Source organism: Cannabis sativa, chromosome 2, assembly GCF_029168945.1.
Source record: "Cannabis sativa cultivar Pink pepper isolate KNU-18-1 chromosome 2, ASM2916894v1, whole genome shotgun sequence".
NCBI classification, from domain to species: Eukaryota; Viridiplantae; Streptophyta; class Magnoliopsida; order Rosales; family Cannabaceae; genus Cannabis; species Cannabis sativa.
This window is the reverse complement of record NC_083602.1, coordinates 378,122-401,811: the sequence shown is the minus strand read 5'-3', so window position 1 is coordinate 401,811 and position 23,690 is coordinate 378,122. Positions and strand designations below refer to the sequence as shown.

The 23,690-nt window shown below is 32.5% G+C and overlaps 2 protein-coding genes across 2 annotated transcripts; one reads left to right on the top strand and one right to left on the bottom strand.

The window, feature by feature from the left end:
• Positions 1 to 223: 223 nt before the first annotated feature.
• LOC133028938 (isoflavone 4'-O-methyltransferase-like) lies at positions 224 to 1,800 on the top strand. Its single transcript, XM_030648326.2, has 2 exons — positions 224 to 1,249; positions 1,346 to 1,800. The coding sequence occupies exons 1-2, from the start codon at positions 431 to 433 to the stop codon at positions 1,646 to 1,648; spliced, it is 1,122 nt and encodes a 373-aa protein (XP_030504186.2). The 5' UTR covers positions 224 to 430; the 3' UTR covers positions 1,649 to 1,800.
• Positions 1,801 to 7,875: 6,075 nt separating this feature from the next.
• Positions 7,876 to 9,672, bottom strand: LOC115719338 (protopine O-dealkylase). The gene is made up of 3 exons (XM_030648328.2): positions 9,253 to 9,672; positions 8,586 to 9,158; positions 7,876 to 8,374 (listed from the first exon to the last, which is right to left on the bottom strand). Exons 1-3 carry the CDS (start codon positions 9,499 to 9,501, stop codon positions 8,132 to 8,134), a joined length of 1,065 nt encoding a protein of 354 aa, XP_030504188.2. The 5' UTR covers positions 9,502 to 9,672; the 3' UTR covers positions 7,876 to 8,131.
• Positions 9,673 to 23,690: the final 14,018 nt, after the last annotated feature.

Genomic DNA, 23,690 nt, shown 5'->3' with positions numbered 1-23,690 from the left:
AAGATTTCTATTTGTCAAGTTGGAGATCTGCATATGAATTTTTTATAATTTTTCTTTCTGAAAATATGTAAGTCATGTTTGAATTTTTTCTAATTTAATTTAATAAAGTTTACTTTTAATAATAATCTTTCTGACAATACAAATAATACAATTAAGTAATGAAGCATCAATCTTATTATAGTTGTCATTTTCCTTAAATACAAATAAAACTTCTTAGAGATGTGAGAAAGTCTTTTATTCAAATTAATAATTCTCATTTTTTTTTTTAATTCAATTTTAATAATTTTATAGTAAAATTACATCCACACAACACTTGTGGAGGAGTGCTATATAAACTAGCTTAGAAGTTGAAAGTTATAAGCATAGAAATATTTGTGTGAGTTTTTCTTTTGATCAATATATAGTAATTAATAATAATCATATCATCATTATGGGTTCTATTAATGAAAATACTATTACTACTACTCAAGAGTTATCCCAAGGTTATGTCAATTTGTACAAGCATATGTTAAGCTATGCAAGTTCTATGGCTCTAAAATCAGCTGTGGAGTTAGGCATACCGGACATAATATTCAACAAAGGCAAAGACCAAACCATTTCTCTTCATGAGTTGGTCTCTGCCCTTCAAATTCCTCAATCGAGGACTAACTTTCTTCGTCGTGTGATGCGTGTACTGGTACACTCTGGCATCTTCACAAACGAAAAAGGATACAACGACGACAAAGAAGAAGAAGAAGTATATGGCCTCACGCCTTCTTCCAAATTACTTTTGACTGGTGGTAAAAATAATGGCGTCCCAAGCGTGGGGCCCTATGTTCTTGCGGTTCTTGAGCCAGTTACTGTAACTGCATTCGGGTCAATTGGAAATTGGCTAAAGAAAGAAAGTCCAACCACGCCATTTCATTTAGCCAACGATGAGGGGTTGAGCTTGTACGAGTACTGGGGGAAGAATACTGATGGATTCGGTGATCGTTTGAATGAAGGAATGGAAAGTGATTCCGGGGTTTTGAAATTTGTTCTCAAGGATTTTAAGTCGGTTTTCGAGGGAATAACTACATTGGTAGATGTTGGAGGGAATACCGGATTAATGTGTAAGATGCTCCTTGAAGCATTTCCACACTTGCAATGCTCAGTGTATGATCTAGCCTATGCAGTTGATGCCAATTCTCATAACAATACTCAGAACTTGAAGTTTATTGAGGGTGACATGTTTCAAACAGTTCCTCAAGCTGATGCAATTCTATTCAAGGTATCTATGTTATTATTATAATACTTTATATTAATTGTACTAATAAAGTGTTATTATTTCCTTTTCTATAACACTTTTATTTTTCTTTTTGTATAGTGTGTTTTATCAGGTTGTAGTGATGAGGAATGCACTAAGATTTTGAAGAATTGTAGAGATGCAATCTCAAGGAATGGTGGAGGAAAGGTTCTGATAATAGACAATAATGTCATAAATAGCAAAACAGAAGATCATTTAGCAATGGAGACTTTGCTCTACTTTGATATGTTAATGATGACTGCTTTGACTGGGAGAGAGAGAACCAAAAAGGATTGGGAGAAAATCTTCTTTGAAGCTGGTTTTAGTAGCTGTAAAGTTACACCCATGTTTGGTGTAAAGACACTTATTGAGGTTTTTCCTTAATTAATTAGTGATCTAATTATGGTGTGCTATACCCTTGAAATAAGCATATAATCATTAGTATTATATATGCATATTATCTATCACCAAGGGAAATAAAATTTCTTTTTTTTTTTGAAGGAAAGAGAAATAAAATTTAATTACTTTCTATCTTTTTTTCTTGGTCTTGAATGAAGATTATATCTATCTATTACCATATATATCTTTTATTATATTCTTGATTTTTCTTTGGTTGTAGCATATTCGAGCATGTTTGGGCTGATCTAGAAACACTTTTGTACTCTAAATGCTAATATATATTTCAATGAAATTGCTATTTCATTTAAAAAAAAACATAAAACTAAAATCGTAACTAAAAAATCTTACTTAAGTTGTAGTTAAAAATGAAAAATTTGTAACTAATACATATGTTATTAGTAAAAATTTTGTTGCCAAAAGTATTTAATCACAAAACTAAAATTAAACCAGTGACAATTACTCACTACAAAAATTCTTTCTTTTAGTCACAACAAAATTTATGACTAAAAGTAAGAAAGTTGTGACTAATTATAAATTTTTATTCCTACATTGTGATTAAAAAATCTGTGGCTAGAAGTATTAGCCACAAAAATTACAATTTATTGTGACTAAATGTAGTTTTAGTCACAATACTTGTTGCGACTAAAACTAAATTAGTAATAACTTGTAGCTAAATATTATGTTTAGTCACAAGTAATTTTTTTGCTGTGACTAAAAGTCACATATTTAGTCATAATTTGTTTTTTTGTTGTGACTAAAAGGTTGTCACTAAAAATGATCTTTTTTTGTAGTGACTTGTACCTATTTATAGTCATATACAAAATTTACATTATATAATAAAATTCCTTTTTAAGAATCATTTATTTAAGAATAAGCTCTAATTTATTTTTATAAAATTTAAGTCTTAATTTAGACAAATTATAAATAAAAATAACTTGTAAGTCTTCAACATTTTATTGGAAACCAAATAATAATGCTCTAATAATTGTATCATTAGTAATTTTGGATCAAATATATTATTAATTAATGTTTCCTTCGAGTTAAACAAGTTACTATTATTTTTTTTTGAAAATAAATCATCAATTTATTAACTGCAATCCTTTAAGATTACATTATGAAAATCAGAAGAAACATCATTACTTCTGATAACACGATCAACAACAGAATAGGATGCTTTAGCCAAGTAATGAGCAACACTATTCGCAGATTGTCTAATAAAAAGAACAGAAACATCATTCAAACCTTCTAACAGAGTTTTACAATCAGATATAACAGTCCCAAAGTAAGACAACATTGTAAGAGGACTCCTAATTGCTTGCAGAACTATGAGAAAAACAAAATTTTAGAGTGAAAGAGGGAATCTAATACTGAGAAAAATAAAAAAGACAATGAAATGGGGGTTGGAGGTTGTTGTGGATATTGTCCCACATAGAATAAATAGTAGAAAATTAAACTATATATAAGAATATGAGCTACTCTACTCATTGATTTTGAGTTGGAACCCCATAATTCTCAACAGAGCTCTATAAGAAGAGATTTGATTTATGGTTGCATTAGATCCACAACTGATGGAAGATTGAAAGTTCCAGCACTCGAATGAGTGAGACCTTGAATGATCTCTCTCGATAAGCTTCTCTGTATTTACTTTGGATCTAAAAAACTCTTCAATAATGAGGATGGTAACTTCAATTTATAGACTTCCTATGGAGTAGTAATAGTAGGCCACTACTACTAGTTATCTAAACTATAAAGATGTTATTTTTATTTAATGTTTTTTTTGTTAAACTAACAACACATCATTGCAAAGAAAAAAAAAACATGATAATATTAAAAGAAGAAAAAAAATCTAAGAAGACCAAAAATGAATTGTGATTGTATCTTGAAAATAAATATCAATAATGAAAAAAAAAAGAGAGATTTGATGCACACGTGTAAAAAAGAAATAGAAAAAAATTATTTCTCAAATTATAATATACTGTTATCTACACATTACTTATTGTGAGAATCACAAAGTCATTATAATCTATAGTCCAGTGTCGGTATTCTATGGGGACAAAACCAATGTCACCACATTAGAAGTATCCTATATATAATTAATTAGTGCATGTGTTCAAGAAATATTTTATGTATATATATATATATTTAAACCAAAAAATAAATTAAACCAAAAAATAAATCCAATAATTAAACCAAAAAATTAAACAATCTTCTTTTTAAATTTAAAAAAAAAAATCATCTTAGCCACATATAACTCTAACAAACCCATATTTTCAATTTTTTAAATTTTTTTTCGTTTAATCGTTTTCTCACTCTCAGTTGGAGTCGACGATTGAAAACCATTTGGGTTCTTACGATTTGTTCTACGATTGATAACCATTGCTTGTCATTAGAGGATCATAATCATGAATATGGTTTGGGTTCTTAATCTGTACTTTCGTTTACAAAGAATAACAATTGGAGGCATGGAAGAAGAAAAAAATTTCTCATTCTCAATTGGAGTCGATGATTGAAAACTATTTGGGTTCTTAATCGGATCAAGCTCTCTAACTCTTCACCCGATCAAGCTTGGTTTCAGTGTTTTTTTTTAACTTCTTTAACCCGATCAATTTGGGGAGGAGAAGGGAGTGTTTAATTATGTTTTCTGGGTTTAGAGATCTGTAGTTTGAGTAATTTTTCTTGTGAGAATTTGGAGTAATTATGAGATTCTGTTATGGTTTGTAGGGTGGTGCTTGCGCCCATGACTAGATGCAGAGCTTTGAATGAAATCCACGGGCCGACTTTGGCTGAGTACTACACGCAAAGATCCACCCAAGGTGGATTCCTCATCATTGAAGGGACTCTGGTCTCCAACACCGCACCACCGCACCAGCATTCATTAAAGCCATATATATTGCGATATGAGATTTTGCAAAGATATAGTTTCATTAAACTCATATATGTTATTGTTGTTGTTTTTAATTATTAGATATATATATTATATACAGCTCTGATTTTTGTATCAACCATGCACTCTTGGTGTTTGATGAAAAGTCGAAATGGGTTTATATATATATATATATTTGAATGAGCAATAATTGAGAGTAGACCTCTCCGCATTCATTTTACAATTTTTTTGATAGACCTCAGTTTGTTTATAAAAGGAGGGGGCGAATATGATAAAATAGTCTATTAATATCAGTCTTATTTTTTATATATACTCTGGTCTCTCAGCATTCATTTTAATTGTGCATAGGCACCACCGCACCAGCTCCAATGGCGGAAATCACTTCACCAGAAAGGATCACTCTGTTTTCCCCTTACAACATGGCCAACTTCAGTCTCTCTCACAGGTAATTCACCCGATCAAGCTTGGTTTCAGTATTTTTTTAGCTTCTTTAATTTTTAAGCCCATATGAATTTAATAAATGTAATCACTATATCATGACTACATTACACATTGTATTTATTTATATGTAATATATATATTGGTGCAGACAATAGTATACTTACATTGTACAAGAGTTAAAGTGGTACATTTATTGGTGGAAAATCATATATCCTCCGGCCTTTAGCCTTTTATTGTGTACAAAAAGATACCACAATAATATGCCTCTAAACATAACGATGGGAAGTGATCAATAATATCAGATTTGCCTATAATTTGCCTTTTGACGTGAACGTTAGCTTTCTTCTATCTGACATCAGAGGTTGCTGACTTTTTTTGTAATCTAAGCAATACCAACGATTTCAATGGCCTTCTTTTCCAAGTTTCCTCCTCTTTCTTTATTTCTTTTTTTTTTTTTTGTATTCATTTCATATGTTTCTTTTCTTCATTCTTTGCTTTTAGTTTTTTCAATTGCTTATATGCTTTCTTTTGATGATTGATTCTGATCTTTTGATATTAATATTATTAGGTTAGATTAGATTAACTCTAATTGTTGGGATTTGAGTACATAATCATGACAAGTGCATATACTATTATTGGTATGTTTTCTTTTGATAATTAGTTGATATATTATATTTTAGTGAAAAAGAAAATACTATTTTTGGGATTTAGGTGGATAATGCTGACAATTGCATATCTAATTTTCAGATTTGCCTATAATTTACCCTCTAAACAGTAATGCCCATACTTTTTTCTCATTCTTCTATTGAATTAATTTCACTACTATATGCATTATCATTGGTTTGCGGCACTTGTTGTTGTTGTTGTATTTGTGATAGAGGAAGGCTTGGTATATAGCAAGCTACGCCGCCACTACTAGGAATACGTGCATAATCTTGTTCAGTTAGTGTAGTTGCATTTTAATCATCATCATCTAGAGTAATGCCAATACTTTTTTCACATTCTTCTACTGATTTAAATTCACTACTATATGCCTAATCATTGGTTTGCGTCACTTGTTGTTGTTGTGGTTGTGATAGAGTAAGGCTTAGAATATATGCTTCATCCTTGTTGTGTTTGTTATTGGTTTCATCACATTGATCCAACAACGTCAATTGTAGAAATTCTTGTAATCTTCCTTCTCTTTGCAATATGTTGATATATTGTGCTTCTTTGCAGCATTCATTTTGTATGTAGATCCAAAACGAACAATGAGTTCAAAGTACAATCAATACACCAATTCAAGCAGCTGAACCAATAGAAGAGTAGGGAGAAGTTTCACTATACTCTTTTTAGTTTTTCAAATAATATTCCATATATTAAGACTTTTTTAATAATTTTTTCTTTTATTTTAAGATCGAACATTTTCTTTAATTTTAGTTACATAATGTTTATTTTAAATTTGAATAATTTGCGGCGAAACCCCCTTATGTTTTGATTTTTATACACTTAACCCCCTTATCTTTATTTTTGGTGGCAAAACCCCTTTATGTTTTAATTTTTATACACTTAACCCCATTATTTTTTTTTTGTGGCAAAACCCCCTTATGTTTTAATTTTTATACACTTAACCCCCTTATCTTTTTTTTGGTGGCAAAACCCCCTTATGTTTATTTTTCTTTGCAAATTTGACACGCCAGTTAAATATTACCGTTAAATATCAACTGGATGACCACTGTATACACCTTTGTATATGTAACGGTAAAACCTCGAAGTCGATACAGTAGTAATCCAGTTAGTATTTAACGATAATATTTAACTAAAACTTTAAATTTGCAAAGAAAAGTAAACTGAAGGGTTTTGCCACCAAAACAAAAGATAGAGGGGTTAAGTGTAAAAAATTAAAACATAAGGGGGTTTTGCCACCAAAAAAAAAAGATAAGGGGGTTAAGTGTATAAAAATTAAAACATAAGGGGGTTTTGCCACCAAAAATAAAGATAAGGGGGTTAAGTGTATAAAAATCAAAACATAAGGGGGTTTCGCCGCAAATTGCTCTTTAAATTTTGCAAAACTTATATCTTGTTCCTCTAAATTCTCTATAAGTAAATAATAAGTATTATTTTGTTATGACTTAAATATACCCAATTATATTTTACTAACCAAATATGACAGCACACATATTACTTGAATAAAACAAATCATACATTTAGATACAATCTAAATAAAATAACAAAGAACTAAACTCTAAATAAAACTAATATTTACGTGCCTCGGCACGTAACTTTAACTAGTATATATATATATCTATATCAAATTTACTGAAATAATAGATGTGTTCAAGAAATATTTTGTGGTCAAGAAATACCGAAAAGAAAAAATATCTATATTTATTGATAGAATAGAGGTAGTTGGACTCTAGACTCTATACTACTGTTTGTAATTGGATTAATTTTTCTTGTAGTACTGTTGTTTGTTTGGGGCCTCATTGATGAGGTGCTTTCTTTATTAGTTGCACTTGGTACGGGTTTTTATTGTATTTCGCGTTCTGAGAATTGTGTTTCAGGTATTTTTTTGTCATCAAAAATAGCGAAAATACAAGTAAATTCGGAGAGGAAACAACAATTCTAAGAGTATCAAAACTGAGCCAGCGCCTAGATTAACAATTAACCTGGTACACGAGTTTCGATTACTCAAATGCAAATTTTGCTCCAAATATTCTCTTCAAAATAATAAAAAATGGGGTAAGAGACCTCATCCTCAAGTGTTGGCTGAAGTCAAAGCTTGGTTACAATAGAATACTGCTGTGGACACAATTAATGGTGTTATGAGATAGATTAAAAACATAGATCATTTTTGTATTATTCTTGACTAATAATTTATGATTATTTGAAAATTCTCAGCTAAATATAAAAGGTAAAACTGTAAAAGCATATTATTCAATGTGAAATATAACATATTACACAATTTTATTAAGAGCATAGACATTATTAATAATAAAAAAAAGCATAGCTACTAGACATTACATTTGGTAGTAACCATATATATATATAAATATATATATATATATATATATATATATATATATAGTAATGCTTCCTGAATAATAATATGAAAAACATTATCTTAATAATATATAAACCCAAGTACGTAGTACTCTAAATATTTATAGTTTCATAGAATCAAGGTAACTTTTTCCTTGCAGCTCACTCGAAAAAAAATCCTTGAAATATTCTTTATTGGACAATGTTTTGTATAAGGCAGGATTTTTTGGAGTGATCAAGGTGTTGGCTGGGGCTATGACAGAATCTATACTTAAATTATGGAATGTGGCAATTGAGAGTCTTTCTTGTGTAGAGTTTATTGTCACTCTGTGCTCAATACTACGATATATTCCATTTGTCAAAATCTGCAAAAAACCAATTCACTTTTGGTCAATATATTACTTTTAAAAAACACTAACCAAATATGACTTGTGTTTTAAAAACTTCAAAAACTATTTTTTGTTCTCATTTCTAAAAATAATTTTTCGAAAACAAAAAACAGAAAACAATACCAAACATGCATGCTCTTAATCTCTATGCATGGTCGATTGATCCCCAAGTAAGGGTGATTATTACCTCTAGTACATCTCCAATATTGACAACAAAAGCATTAGGGAGAGGATTGATTGGGAGCCACATGCCATCTTTCTTGACTTGGAGGCCTTGTACTTCATTCACTTGAAGAAGAAAGGTAAGGCATCCCCCATCTGAGTGATGACTGAGGCCTATAACTTTCTCTGGCTCAGGACATGGAGGGTAACAATTCATACTAAAAAGCTGCAATCCATCTTCAAACAAATTCGAAATTTCATCGTTTTTGATTCCTAGAATCTTCTCCATTTGGCAAATTAGATCTTTGGCAAGCTTTGCGAGTTGTAATGAATAAATTTCCAAACTTTGCTTTAAAGTAATTGGGAGGTTTGGAAACAAGTGAGGCTTCCTCAAAGCAAGTGGTAAGGTGAAAATTAATATGTAATCAGTCCAATCAAGCTTTTGTTCTTCACTGAAAACCTGAGTTTGTCCAAATCCTTCTATGTCTCCCGGAAGCTGGCATAGTTTTTTCTTCTCTTCTACTGATAATTTGAACAAATCTTCAACTCCTTTCTTTACATTTTCTATCAAACAATCACTTATTCCATGGTTGATCAACTGCATGCATGCATGCAAATTATATATAGTACGTCAATATAAATATTATCATTATTAATATATATATATATAAATTAAATATAAATATATATACCTGGAAGAAGCCCCAATCCTTACAAGCTGAGTGGAGGTTAGATAGTTCAGATTGATGATGATCATCATCATCATGAAGAAACAAATTTTGGAAATTGATAACAGGGATTTGATGATCAAGAGAAACAGAATTATTGATATTATTTTGAGGATTTTGAATGTATCTTGATGGGATGGTCACCATGTTGGGATCCTTTGCCAATAATTCTTGCACACTTGGCACAACCAAACGAGAGCTCTTAAATTCCATTATTATTGTTATTTTCCACTCTAAATGATCTATGATTTTGATTTTGATTTTGATTTTGATTTTGAAGACCCAGCTATACCATCTCCATTATATACATATATATATATTAAAAAAAAAAAACAATTTTGCATGGCTTTTTGCATTTATATCTGTTGACTTTATGCACCGCTAGTATCAGTGGCTTAGTAACTCAATATCACTATTAATACAATTAAGTATTGTGTCTTATATAATTTAATGCAATAATTTTTAAGAATTATGACTAACCAATTATAAGATAATACGTTTAGAAGGTGTTAAGCAAATTTGGTGCGCAAAAGCAACGCTCTATTTTTTTTTACGCGGTGATCCAAATCACACATGATTAACAAAGCAGCAATCCACAATCGGCGGCGGCACCTCCTCGAACCAGGGTAGCTCATTGTCTAACCGAAGAGCATGTTTTGCCAAACCATGTGCTGCAGAATTCGTATTCCGAACCATGTGGGACAAAACTGCTCCCAAGAGTTTAGACAATAAAGCTATGATATCCTCAAATAGCACACCCAGCTTGTTGAAAAAAAACCTTTCCTTTGTTTATAGCTGTGACTAGAGACAGCGAAATTCCTTCATAACTAACCAAGCTACCTCATTTAATGACCAATAATAACACCATAGTGAAGTATTTATTTCTCACCTAACTCATTTTTCTCGTTTGTATAACTAAATATATCAAGTAATTAAATCACTACCAAGTTTTTAGTAACCAATGGCTAATTAATTAGGTTTTGTGTCAGCTTAATTTTCTATATTAATTTATTAATTAGTTAGTAATTATTAAGGAAATGGAGAGATTTCATTAATTTAATTATACATTTTGCTTTTAAAAAAATAATAATAAAAAACCATCATGGAAACTAATTAAGTACATTTTTTTTTATCTAAGTACATTTTTATTTGTATAGTTTACAAATATTTTGAAGATAATACTGAAAAAATATATATATTTAATTAGTGCATGTGTTCAAGAAATATTTTGTATAGATATATATGAAATATACTGAAATATGTGGTCAAGAAATATTTTGTGATCAAGAAATACTGAAAAGAAAAAAAATCTATATTTATTGATATAGAATAGAGGTAGTTGGACTCTAGACACTTCTATTGTTTGTAATTGGATAAATTTTCCTTGTAGTAATGTTATTTTTTTTTGGGGCCTCACCGAAAGGCCAAAGATTTTGGCCTATAAGGAATGACTGAATTTGACTTTTCCATAGAAGATATTTTGAATAGAGAAAGAAGAATAAGATGTTGAAGAGAGTGAAGAAGAATCAGCCATGAGTAATGTATGGAAGAGAGGGAAAAGGAAGAAGAAAAAACCTGATTCAAGTAAATCGTAATCATTGATGAGGTGCTTTCTTTATTAGTTGCAGTTGGTGGGGTTTTTTTGTTGTATTTTGTGTTAGATATTATTTTGCTCCAATAGAATTATCAAACCAACAAGATTACAACTCTACGATAAATAATACAAAAAAACAAAAACATGGATTCAATAATGTTACAAACACTAAATAAAATATACACATAATAAAATAGAAAATATAGAGATAAAGAGAAGTATTACAACTCAAAGTAATAAACCATACATTAACACAATATATAAATAGCATATATACTAAAAATTAATGTGGTTAAAAATATCTATAATATTTTAAGTATTTTAAATTTCATTTTATAAAATATCTACATAATTTTAATTTTTAAATATATACAATAATATTATAAAATTAATAAAAATATTTTGTTAAGTAATAATATATTATGTTAAAATAATTTAGAAAATCAAAAAACAACGTTAAATTAAGAATTTTGGGCTGCCCCAAGTAAGCTTTATGTCAAATTCAGAAAACACATAAGAAACATCTTCGGTTGGGGTTGTGTTGTAACCGAAGTTAAAAGTTTCCTGGGATTAGCAAGATACTACAGGTTGTTTGTTGAAGGATTTGTCAAGATCTCTACATCCTTAACGGAATTAACTCAAAAGAATTGGTTAGGTTTCATTTTGATGTAGTCCGAGAAAGTTATTGCCTATGCGTCTAGGCAATTGAAGGATTATGAACAGCGGTATCCTACACATGATATGGAATTGGCAGCGATGATGGTTGGAACTTGTTAAAGATTTTGAGTAAGAGATCCTTTACCATCATGGAAAATTGTTGTAGCAGATGTTCTAAGTTGAAAGGGTCCAAGGAAAGTCCATGAATTGAAGAAGATCTCATCAAAGTTAGCTGAGGATATGACTAGAGCGAGGATTGAGTTCATAGTTGGAAAAAAAACTAGCCAATATTGCGTTGCAGTCTGATTTGTTAGAAAGAATCAAGACAGCCCAAAAGAGTGATCTAGAATTACAAGAGTATAAAGAAAAGTTTAAAGTCGGGTCATCATAGAGCTTCTCAATTTCATTAGATGAATTAGTACGATTTGGAGACAGGGTTTGTGTACCAGATGATGATGGTATTAGACAAAAGGTGAGTTTCATACCACGCCATATTCACTACATCCGGGGACAACTAAGATGTATCACGATGTAAAAGCCCTGTACTAGTGGCCAGGGATGAAGGGGGATATTGTAGAGTATGTGTCAAAATACTTAACCTATCAATAAGTCAAGGCAGAGCATCAAAGACCAGCGGGGTTACTTAACCTCTAAAGATTCCTGAGTGTAATGGGAAGAGACAATGGTGGACTTTGTGGTTGGATCATTAAGAACATTAGGGCTTTATGATTTCATCTGGGTAAATGTGGATCGATATAAAAAGATAGCTCACTTTTACCAGTGCAGACTATGTATACGGTAGATTACTACACTAATCTATATGTCAAGTAGATAGCTAGGCTTCACGGTGCTCCAAGTTGATCATTTTAAATCGAGATCTAAAGTTTACATCCAAGTTTTGGGAGAGTTGCAATGAGCAATGGGTACCAAAATTAAAGATCAGTTTAGTTTTCATCCTCAAACTGATGGTCAGTCTGAGAGGATTATTCAAATACTTAAGGTTATGCTACGGGCGTGTGTATTACACTTTGAAGGATTTTGGAACAAGTACCTTCCTCTGATTGAGTTTTCATACAACAATAGTTATTAGAGTACTATTGGTATGGCCCCGTATGAAATACTTTATTGAAAAAAAAGTGTCGTTCACCCATTCTTTGGGATAAAGTGGGTGAACGGAGGTATCTTGGACCTGATGCAGTTCAAAGAACGAGTGAGGCCATTGAGGAATTCAAGCTCGTATGCTTGCCTCACAGGGTAGACAAAAGAGCTACGCTGGTTCACAGCATAGAGAAATTGAATTCCAGGTTGGGGATTTTGTTTTCTATGTCCCCGATGAGGGGAATCCAAAGATTTGGAAAGAAGGGAAAGTCGAGTCCCAAATTTGTCAATCCATTTGAGGTTTTGGAAAGGGTTGGTGACGTAGCCTATTGGCTAACCTTACCCTTTGTTGTATCTAGAGTTCACAATGGGTTCTACATCTCGATGCTTTGGAAGTATGTATCTTATACGAGTCATATTCTGAGCTATGAGGATATTGAACTTTAGAGAGATCTATCATATGAAGAACAACCGGTTCATATCCTGAATTCAAATGTGAAAGTGTTGCAGAACAAGACTATTCTACTAGTTAAAATGCTGTGGAGGAACATCAACATTGAAAGGCGATTTGGGGATTAAATTCGTAGATGCGAAAGTTGTATCTCGATATGTTCAGGTAAATTTTGAGGATAAAATTTTTATAAGGAGAGGATAGTTGTAATATCCCAAAAAATAATATTTAACTGGACATATTTTATTAAATATGTGACTTTATGGATATTGAGTAGTATTTATAATCTTACTTAAACTAATTACAAGTTAATTAGTAGAATTTGAGTAAATGAATAAATGAAGCGTAATTTATTAATTACGGAGATTTTATCGAACTATGGGGGTATTATAGATACCATTTTTGAAAAAAAAAATAATTTTGGGTTCGGCGGCCGTGAAAACTCGACGGAGTGGTGAGAAATGTCACGACAATAGAAGTTGAGATATATTGGATTCTACTGGACTAGTTAGTATTTGATAGATAGTGGTTTAGTCGGGGTAGTTAGAATGACTAAAATACCCTTAGGCTTTAATTTATTTAAGTGTTTAGTGAAAGGGGCAAATTTGTCTTTTCAATTGGTTAAAGTTTTGTCTTTAATGGATCTACTTTCTGAACAACAATGGAATTTGTTGTAATTCCAGCGGAAATAACTTTGAGGATTCAATCATAAACCTGCAATAATCTCAACACTTGAACAGTAATAATGAACATAAACCAATTAATCAACACAATGAATCAAACCCGAAATCAAACAAAGAACAACACAAGGTTTTATCCTGGTTCTAGTCCTAGAGATCAACATGATCCCTGGCCATACTCCAGCTGAGAAACATCACCAATTCTTCATTAATATGTGAATAAGAAAGCAACTATACAATTACAATAACCAGAGCAATCACAGCTCAGATGGCACTCGACACACACCAGAGAAAACAGTCACAGTTTTCTCTCTATCAACCCGAGTACACCCCTTGTTCTTGACCCTCTTCAAGAACAGAACTCTCAGCTTAGAACCCTAAGCAACTCTCTCTAATCCTCTCTCTTATTTTCTCTCTTCTACCTTCTGTTCTCCCCCACTTAAAGTGACAAAGACTAGACTTATATATAAGCCCCAACTCAAACAAGAATAGCACCAACTAACTAACTAACATAACCGAAAGTTAGTTAAGTTAGTTGGTTTAAATGAGTTGGATAATAAGTTGGTTTAGAGGATCAATTTCTACAAATTTCCACCTTGATTCTCTAAAGCAACCTATCAGAGTCTTTTCACTGAAGTCTTGATGATGTGATATCTCGAAATGTTCAGCAATAACCAATGTTCAGCAAACTGAGACAATGCATTAGTTTGCTGAATGTAAGAACCTTTGTTCCCATGTCAGCAGGGTTGTCACTTGTGTGCACCTTTTCCAATTCCAGAACCCTGTCCTCAATCTTCTCTCGAATCCAATACAATCTAATGTCAATGTGCTTGCTTTTCTCATGGTATACAGGATTCTTGCACAAGTGAATAGATGACAGACTATCCGAATAGACTGTCCCTTTGTCTTTGAGCAGTAGCAGCTCTTGCAGTATTCCTTGTAACCATATAGCTTCCTTGAATGCTTCAGTGGTGGCCATGAATTCTGATTCAGTAGTTGACAGTGCCACCATTGGTTATTGTTGTGATTTCCAACATATGCAGCTTTTGTTAACCATGAATACATGTTGCGATATTTTTGCACACGCAAGTGTACGTATCGTTTAAAGTAGTAGACTCACTAGGAGTGAGGTCGATCCCACAGGGAGTGTAGTTAAGTACGTTAAAATTAAACTTTTACTTCTATTTGGTTAAATAAAAATAAAGAAAGAATTAAAAATAAGAAACTAGTAAGAAACAATTATTCAAGAGAATTGAAAGTTAATAAAAACTAGGTCTTCGATTTCAATTGTTTCTATTGAATATGGCCTAATATGATTATTTTCCTAATATTAATCTCTATGCAATAGCAGGTTTACTAAGGTAATTTATAGTCTTCTCAGATATATAAATCTCAATTACATGCAAACTTTCTACTCTCGTGATAAATTTAACATGCAACAGGCATTAAGCATAAAAACCCTATAAGCTATCTAAACCATATAGGTACTCTCGTCCTATATCGAAATTCAGTTCTATTTTACTATAGCATATTTGACACTCACTTCTCAGATCTCGCATCAAACTCATAGACAGATAATTGGTGATCAGGCAATTAAAAGTAATTAAGCACAAATAAAATAGAATACATAAAAATTAGAGGGAAAATAAATCATATTAAAACCATAAACAATGTCAAACAATATCCATCTAACCCTAATAGAGTGTTTAGCTACTCATGTTTATGAGAGCACAATCACACATATTAACTTTAAGAAAAGACATGAAAATAGAGAAGAGAAGAATGTTGAAAACCCTCTGAAGAATGCCCCCAATATTGCAGTTGATCTCTCCACTTTGCATCTGTATTCTCTCTTTTTTTCTCTCTAAAATTGCTTGATGAAATCAACTCCATTCTTCCCTTTATATAGGCATTGAAGGCCTAAAAATATGGAAAAAAACGCAATATTTAAATTCCCATTCGGATTTAAATTTTTGGGAAACCTCAAACGAGATATTTTTTCTGTTGCGTCGACTGATAGTATTTTGGCCATAACTCTCTCAATATTAATCGGAATTAGACGATTCAAGATGTTCTGGAAAGATAAAAGAGAGATCTAGAACTTTCATGTTTTGACTTTTTCCAAAATATAATCAGAACACCGTCGAATTCAGGCTTGAAGTTTCGGCTTGCACAATTTTCTCTATTTTAAATATCATGATATTTTTATCTTTTTCCCATCTTTTTCTCTGATATTTTTCTAATCTTCTTCTATTTTAAATCTGCAAAAATAAAAGATAACAAGCGTAAAAATGCTCCAAACATGATTAAAACTCAATTAAAAATATACTAAAATTAATCTAAAATTAATACTAAAAATAACCTAACAAATTCCCCCAAACTAAGCTTTTACTCGTCCTCGAGTAAAACACTAAACAAACATTAAACAAGTCAATCTCCAAAACATGAGTAATTTTCAAGTAGCTTCAATAACATGATTATGAAAAAAATTCACTTATGCATATAATCCAGAATTTCAGCTCAATTACACCATTGACAAATTTCAATTTATTTTCATTTAGCTCGTGAAACCATAGAATGCAATTAACTAACAATTAAATCACTTTATGCATGCCAATTACAATCATCAATCCACTAACCCAAAATTCCATATGCTTGCAATACTTACTATTCTCCACTAATATAGATTAATGCACAACTAAGAATCAGAAGGTCTTTCTAGGCTTGTAATGTTAGGTTTAGGGTAAAGGTAGTTGAAATGGTCATTTAGGCTTTCCTATACCATAAGCTTCTCAAATCATGTCACCCACAATATTTTTCACACAATCCCAATACCCTTTTTTCTAATTACATGAGAGATATATTCTTCAACAAGGGTGCAACAACTTTATATATTTTTTTTTTTTCTAGATTTGACACTGGTTGTCAGATTTTTCTTTCTTTTCTCCTTTTTTTTTTCTAGTTGTTGTCAATCAATTTTTTTCTTTTTATATTCTCTCAATTTTCACACTTTTTTCCACTCACATACAACAACCTTCCATCCAAATTCCCCCAAACTAAAGATCTACTTATGGTATGATTAGAATTGAAATTTTGGGTATTTATGGGTTTATCTTTTTAGGCTCAATATGTGTAGAAAAAAATAAGTTAAGGCTCAAAAAGGGTAACTAGGATAAAATTATAGGGATGGCTTGACAAGCACAATCGATCCAAAAAAATTGCCTAAATCACTTTCCTAGTCATGCATAATTTATTATTTCGCCTCAAATAGCAAGCAAGCAAGTTCTAGAATTTTCCAAACAACTTTTCACATGTCAAATTAGCATACATAAATCAATTCAATTACTAGAAAAATTACTTAATATGATTCCATGTTCTTTTAAAGCACAAAATTAAAATTAGTCAAGAGTATAACATCACCAAGCACACGGATTTTTCGAAAAAATAAATAAACTTTTCAAATCATGCTATCTACCTACTTTCAGATTGACTCATATTAAGAAAATTGACTCAAAACAATAAAAACTAAAAACTAAAAATTAAAAATTAAAAGACATAAAACTCAAAATAAAATAAAATAAAAACTAAAAATAAAATAAAAATTAAGTCACCCCCCAAACTAAAGTGACACATTGTCCCCAATGTGACATTAAAGAAAAAGGAAAGGAGACTTACCTGGGTGCCACATCAATAAGCGGTCGACGCCCATAATAAGCGTCATGCAAGACAACTTGAAAATTGTTGTTGTACTTGCCTTCAAGCTTGGCAAGCGATGAGTTTGAACAAAAGTCAGCACCAACAACATAAGACTTTGGATGATGTGCTTGGGGAGAAGCCTTTCGTAGCTTGTAGAGGATATAATATGGTGTTGATGAAATATATGGATTCAGTGGTGGTTTATTTGTCAATATCATTGATGAAGTCGAATCAATGACGCCATGTTCTTCCTCATCCTCCAATGTCACAGTATCTACACTTTCATCTAACAACCTTTCTTCTTGTTGCTCACTCTCCACTTGGCTATCCATAACCTTGCTTGTGATTTTATGTTCAATGAGTTCCTCTTCACAAGGATCTTGATCTTCAATTGTAGGCTCATTATCTTCCTTGTATTCAACTAATGACCCTTCTTTATTGTAGCAATAACTCTCATAACTTTCATCATTGGAATTATTACATTCTGAATCATGAGCCATTGAATTATCACATAAGGATCTCACCATGTCAGTTAAGCGATTAATCTCTCCTGGAAGTGATTGCATAAGTGCTAGTAGTTGTTCCTCTTTTTCAGATTGTTGAGATGAATTTGGGCAACAAGGTGGGTATTGGTGACTCCAACCCTGAAGTGATGGATCCCAATGCCAGTCGTAATCAAAATCTGCCATGTTATTCAACAGATTTATTACATCATAGCCTCTCATTAATAGAGGTGCTCCAGTTGTCTCTGCTCCATTATCAACCCAGCTTCTTGTTTCATCATTAAGTCCATTATAAAAGAGCCACGTAAAACACCCTTTTGAGAAGGTGGGATAACATCTCTCTCCATACTCTTTAAATCTCCTCCAAGCAGAATAGAATGGTTCATTGTGTTGTTGGGCAAAATCCTCAAGATATAGCATCTGAATTTATCTTGCAGGTCAAGCTCATCAATAAAACATTAGTAAAATAAAATAAAACTAAATTAGTACTAAAAAGATAAAAATTTGAAAAAAAAAAAATTAATACTAAAACTAAAAAGAAAACCAAATTAGAACAAAATTTAATTTTTAATAATATTAACTATCACTCCCCGGCAACGGCGCCAAAAACTTGTTGCGATATTTTTGCACACGCAAGTGTACGTATCGTTTAAAGTAGTAGACTCACTAGGAGTGAGGTCGATCCCACAGGGAGTGTAGTTAAGTACGTTAAAATTAAACTTTTACTTCTATTTGGTTAAATAAAAATAAAGAAAGAATTAAAAATAAGAAACTAGAAACAATTATTCAAGAGAATTGAAAGTTAATAAAAACTAGGTCTTCGATTTCAATTGTTTCTATTGAATATGGCCTAATATGATTATTTTCCTAATATTAATCTCTATGCAATAGCAGGTTTACTAAGGTAATTTATAGTCTTCTCAGATATATAAATCTCAATTACATGCAAACTTTCTACTCTCGTGATAAATTTAACATGCAACAGGCATTAAGCATAAAAACCCTATAAGCTATCTAAACCATATAGGTACTCTCGTCCTATATCGAAATTCAGTTCTATTTTACTATAGCATATTTGACACTCACTTCTCAGATCTCGCATCAAACTCATAGACAGATAATTGGTGATCAGGCAATTAAAAGTAATTAAGCACAAATAAAATAGAATACATAAAAATTAGAGGGAAAATAAATCATATTAAAACCATAAACAATGTCAAACAATATCCATCTAACCCTAATAGAGTGTTTAGCTACTCATGTTTATGAGAGCACAATCACACATATTAACTTTAAGAAAAGACATGAAAATAGAGAAGAGAAGAATGTTGAAAACCCTCTGAAGAATGCCTCCAATATTGCAGTTGATCTCTCCACTTTGCATCTGTATTCTCTCTTTTTTTCTCTCTAAAATTGCTTGATGAAATCAACTCCATTCTTCCCTTTATATAGGCATTGAAGGCCTAAAAATATGGAAAAAAACGCAATATTTAAATTCCCATTCGGATTTAAATTTTTGGGAAACCTCAAACGAGATATTTTTTCTGTTGCGTCGACTGATAGTATTTTGGCCATAACTCTGTCAATATTAATCGGAATTAGACGATTCAAGATGTTCTGGAAAGATAAAAGAGAGATCTAGAACTTTCATGTTTTTACGTTTTCCAAAATATAATCAGAACACCGTCGAATTCAGGCTTGAAGTTTCGCTTGCACAATTTTCTCTATTTTAAATATCATGATATTTTTATCTTTTTCCCATCTTTTTCTCTGATATTTTTCTAATCTTCTTCTATTTTAAATCTGCAAAAATAAAAGATAACAAGCGTAAAAATGCTCCAAACATGATTAAAACTCAATTAAAAATATACTAAAATTAATCTAAAATTAATACTAAAAATAACCTAACAATACATAGGCAATGGTGCTCCTTCTATTGTCCCTATTTGATGCATAATCAGCATCAACATAGCCTTCTAACGTTACATCAGATGTGTCTTTCTGATAGATCAGACCATACTTGATTGTCCCTTTCAAGTATCTAATCAGCCACTTTACAGCATTCCAATGCTCTAACCCAGGGTTTGCCATAAACCTACTCAAAACACTTAGAGCATGTGCTATATCAGGTCTAGTACTGACCATGATATACATTAGACATCCAACAGCCATAGCATATGGTACACCTCTCAAATTTTCCCTTTCAGTTTCAGTTTTAGGGCAGTACTCATTAGACAACTTGAAGTGCCCTGCAAGTGGAACTGCAGTGGCCTTAGATGAATCAAAGTTAAACTTCTTGATCACCTTCTTAATGTAGCTTCTTTGAGTTAGCACCATCTTTCCTTCTTGCTTGTTCCTCATGACTTCAATTCCCAAGATTTTCTTGACTACTCCCAAGTCCTTCATTTCAAATTCAGAGTTGAGTTTGTTCTTAATGACTTGTATTTCAGCCTTGTCTTGGCTGATGATCATCATATCATCAACATATAGTAATAGGTACACAACCTTAGGTGTTCCTAATTCCTTGTAGTAAAGACAAGAGTCAAATTTTGACCTTGAAAAACCAATACTCTGAACAAATTGGTTAAACCTTTGATTCCATTGTCTAGGTGACTGTTTCAACCCATACAATGACTTTTTAAGCAGGCAAACCAGATCAGTTTTGCCATTTTCCACCTGAAAACCAGGTGGTTGTTCCATGAATATCTCTTCATCCAGAAAACCATTTAAGAAGGCAGTTTTGACATCCAACTGCTCAACTTCCAAGTCATTGTGTGCAGCAATGGCTAACATCATTCTAATGGTTTTGTACTTCACAACAGGTTAGAAGATATCTGTGTAATCAACTCCCTCAACCTGTGTGAATCCCTTAGCTACCAATCTAACTTTATATCTAGGTGGTTCACCCTCTGACATTCCCTCTTTTTCTTTGAACAACCATCTGTAGGAGACAACTTTCTTGTCTTTTGGTCTTGGCACCAGAATCCAAGTTCGATTCTTCTTCAAGGAATGCATCTCCTCTCCCATTGCAGCAAGCCATTTCTTCTTTGATTTGCATGCAATTGCTTCTTCATAGGTAGTTGGTTCAGGTTCACTCTCAGATTGTATCACAGCCAGGGCATAGGCTATCAAATCAGCTTCAGCATACCTACTGGGAGATCTAATTTCTCTCCTTGACCTGTCTCTAGCCAATTGATAGTTGGTCAAATCTGGCTGATCATCTTGACTGGTTTCCACCTCAGCTGTATCTGTATCAGCCTCAGTTGTGTCTGCACCCTGTGTTTCCACCTCAATAGATGTCCTTGCTTCTGGTGTGTGGGGTAAATCAATGGAGACTTCAATCTTGTCAGTGTTGATCTCCAACTCAGCAAGGTCATCCCTGTTAGTACCTGCAACATCAGAACCCTTGCCTTCCTTGGCTGTCAAGTCCATGAAATCATGCTCATTAAAGACTACATCCCTAGATATAATAATTTTTGGTTTTCCATTTTCAACATGACATAGTCTATATCCTTTAACACCCTTAGGATATCCAAGAAAGAAACATTTAATAGCCCTAGGTTCCAATTTCTCAAGTTTCTGGTGTGCATATGCAGTGCAGCCAAATATTTTCAAGTGATTCAGTTTAGGTGTAGTGCCATGCAATTTTTCATAGGGAGTTTTTAAATCAATCACTCTACTGGGGCTTCTATTAATCAAATAACATGCAGTGATCAAAGCCTCTTCCCAGTAGATTTTACCTAAACCAGAACTAATCAACAAGCACCTAACCTTGTTCAACAAGGTTCTATTCATCCTCTCAGCAACACCATTTTGCTGAGGGGTGTGCTTAACAGTTCTATGCCTAACAATTCCAAATTCAGAACATAACAAGCCAAATTCAGTATTAATGAACTCTAAACCATTATCTGTCCTAAGCACTTTCAATTTCCTTTCATACTGATTTTCCACTTCAATTTTCCATTCTCTGAATTTCTCTAGACATTCATTTTTGGTTTTAAGTAAATAAACCCATACATGTCTACTGAAATCATCTACAATGGACAAGAAATAGTGTTTACCTGAGTGAGTTCCAACCTTGTGAGAACCCCATAAATCAGCATGAACATATTCTAATGGTCTTTTAAAACAATGGTGGCCTGCCATGAATTTCAATCTGTGATGCTTTCCCAACACACATGCTTCACAGAAAGGTAATGAGTTCGGTTTGAAATTGCCTAAGAGTCCTTGCTTGGTTAGTTCTTTGATCCCTTGCTCACTCATGTGACCCATCCGTTTATGCCACAGTTCCATCTCAGTTTCTTGGTGTTGCACAACACCAGCTTCACAAGCCATTACTGTTTCTCCTTGCAGAATGTACAAACCATTCTTCTTTTCACCTTTCATGATGGTAAGAGATCCCTTTGCAATTCTCATCTGACCATTGTTAGACTTGTAACTGTAGCCTTCATCCTCAAGAGTACCAAGTGATATCAAGTTCCTTCTAAGTTCTGGTATATGCCTTACTTCATGTAGCATTCGAACAGTACCATCAAAGTGCCTAATAGCAACCTTTCCAATGCCAATTACCCTGCAAGAATTGTCATTTCCCATTAGTACAGTACCAGAATTTACTTTCCTATAGTCAATAAAATTTTCAAGAATAGGACACATATGGTATGTGCATCCAGAATCAAGAATCCATTCATTTGTGATTCTTTGATCTGAAACCATGTACAAGTCACCATCAGATGAGCAACGATCTGATTCTTCAACATTAGAAGCAGAATCATGCTTCTTTTCTCTGTCTTCTTTGAGTTTGTTCTTGAACTTAATGCAAAACCTCTTGATGTGACCTACTTTCCCACAGAAATAACATTTTCTGTCCTTATGGTATTTTCCTCTTGATTTCGATCTTGATTGGGATCTATGTTGGCCTTTGAAATGATCCTTTCTGTAGTGATCTCTGCCCCTATTGTTGTCTCTTCCTCTGGCCAAGTAAGCTTCATCCTTGACATTGTCTTTCTCCTTGGACATTTCTTGTTCTTTGGACTTCAAGGCTCCAAGAACATCATCAAGGGTGAGAGTATCTCTTCCATACTTGATCACAGCCTTTAATTCTTGGTATGCAGGTGGCAAAGATCTGAGAAGAATGACAGCTTGGCTTTCTTCATCAACAGTGTGCTTCAAGTTAGCCAATCCTATAATGATTTGGTTAAATACATCAAGGTTATCATCTAAAGACAAATGAGAAGACATTTTAAAACCATATAAAGATTCTAACAAATTAATCTTGTTAGTTAGAGAGGGTTTCATGTAAATCTCTTCAAGCTTGCTCCATAGTTCTCGAGCAGTCTTTATATTCTGAACCTTTCTTCTCACTGTATTAGACAAGTACATTATGATAGTGTAATATGCCAATTCCTCCATATCTTCAAGTTCTTCCTTCTGCAACTTGTCAGTGAGTTCTTCCTTGGGTTTCAATGACTTGGCAACTTTTTGATGAACAAGAATTCCCTTCAAACTTTCCCTCCATAGGCCAAAGTCCCCAGTCCCATTGAACTTCTCAAGTTCAAATCTTGCTGATCCTGTCATAACTGGTTGCAAATGAGTCTTGATTGAATCTTGATTCTTGACTTCCTCAATTGGATCTTGAACCTTAGCTCTGATTTTGTTGTAATTCCAGCGGAAATAACTTTGAGGATTCAATCATAAACCTGCAATAATCTCAACACTTGAACAGT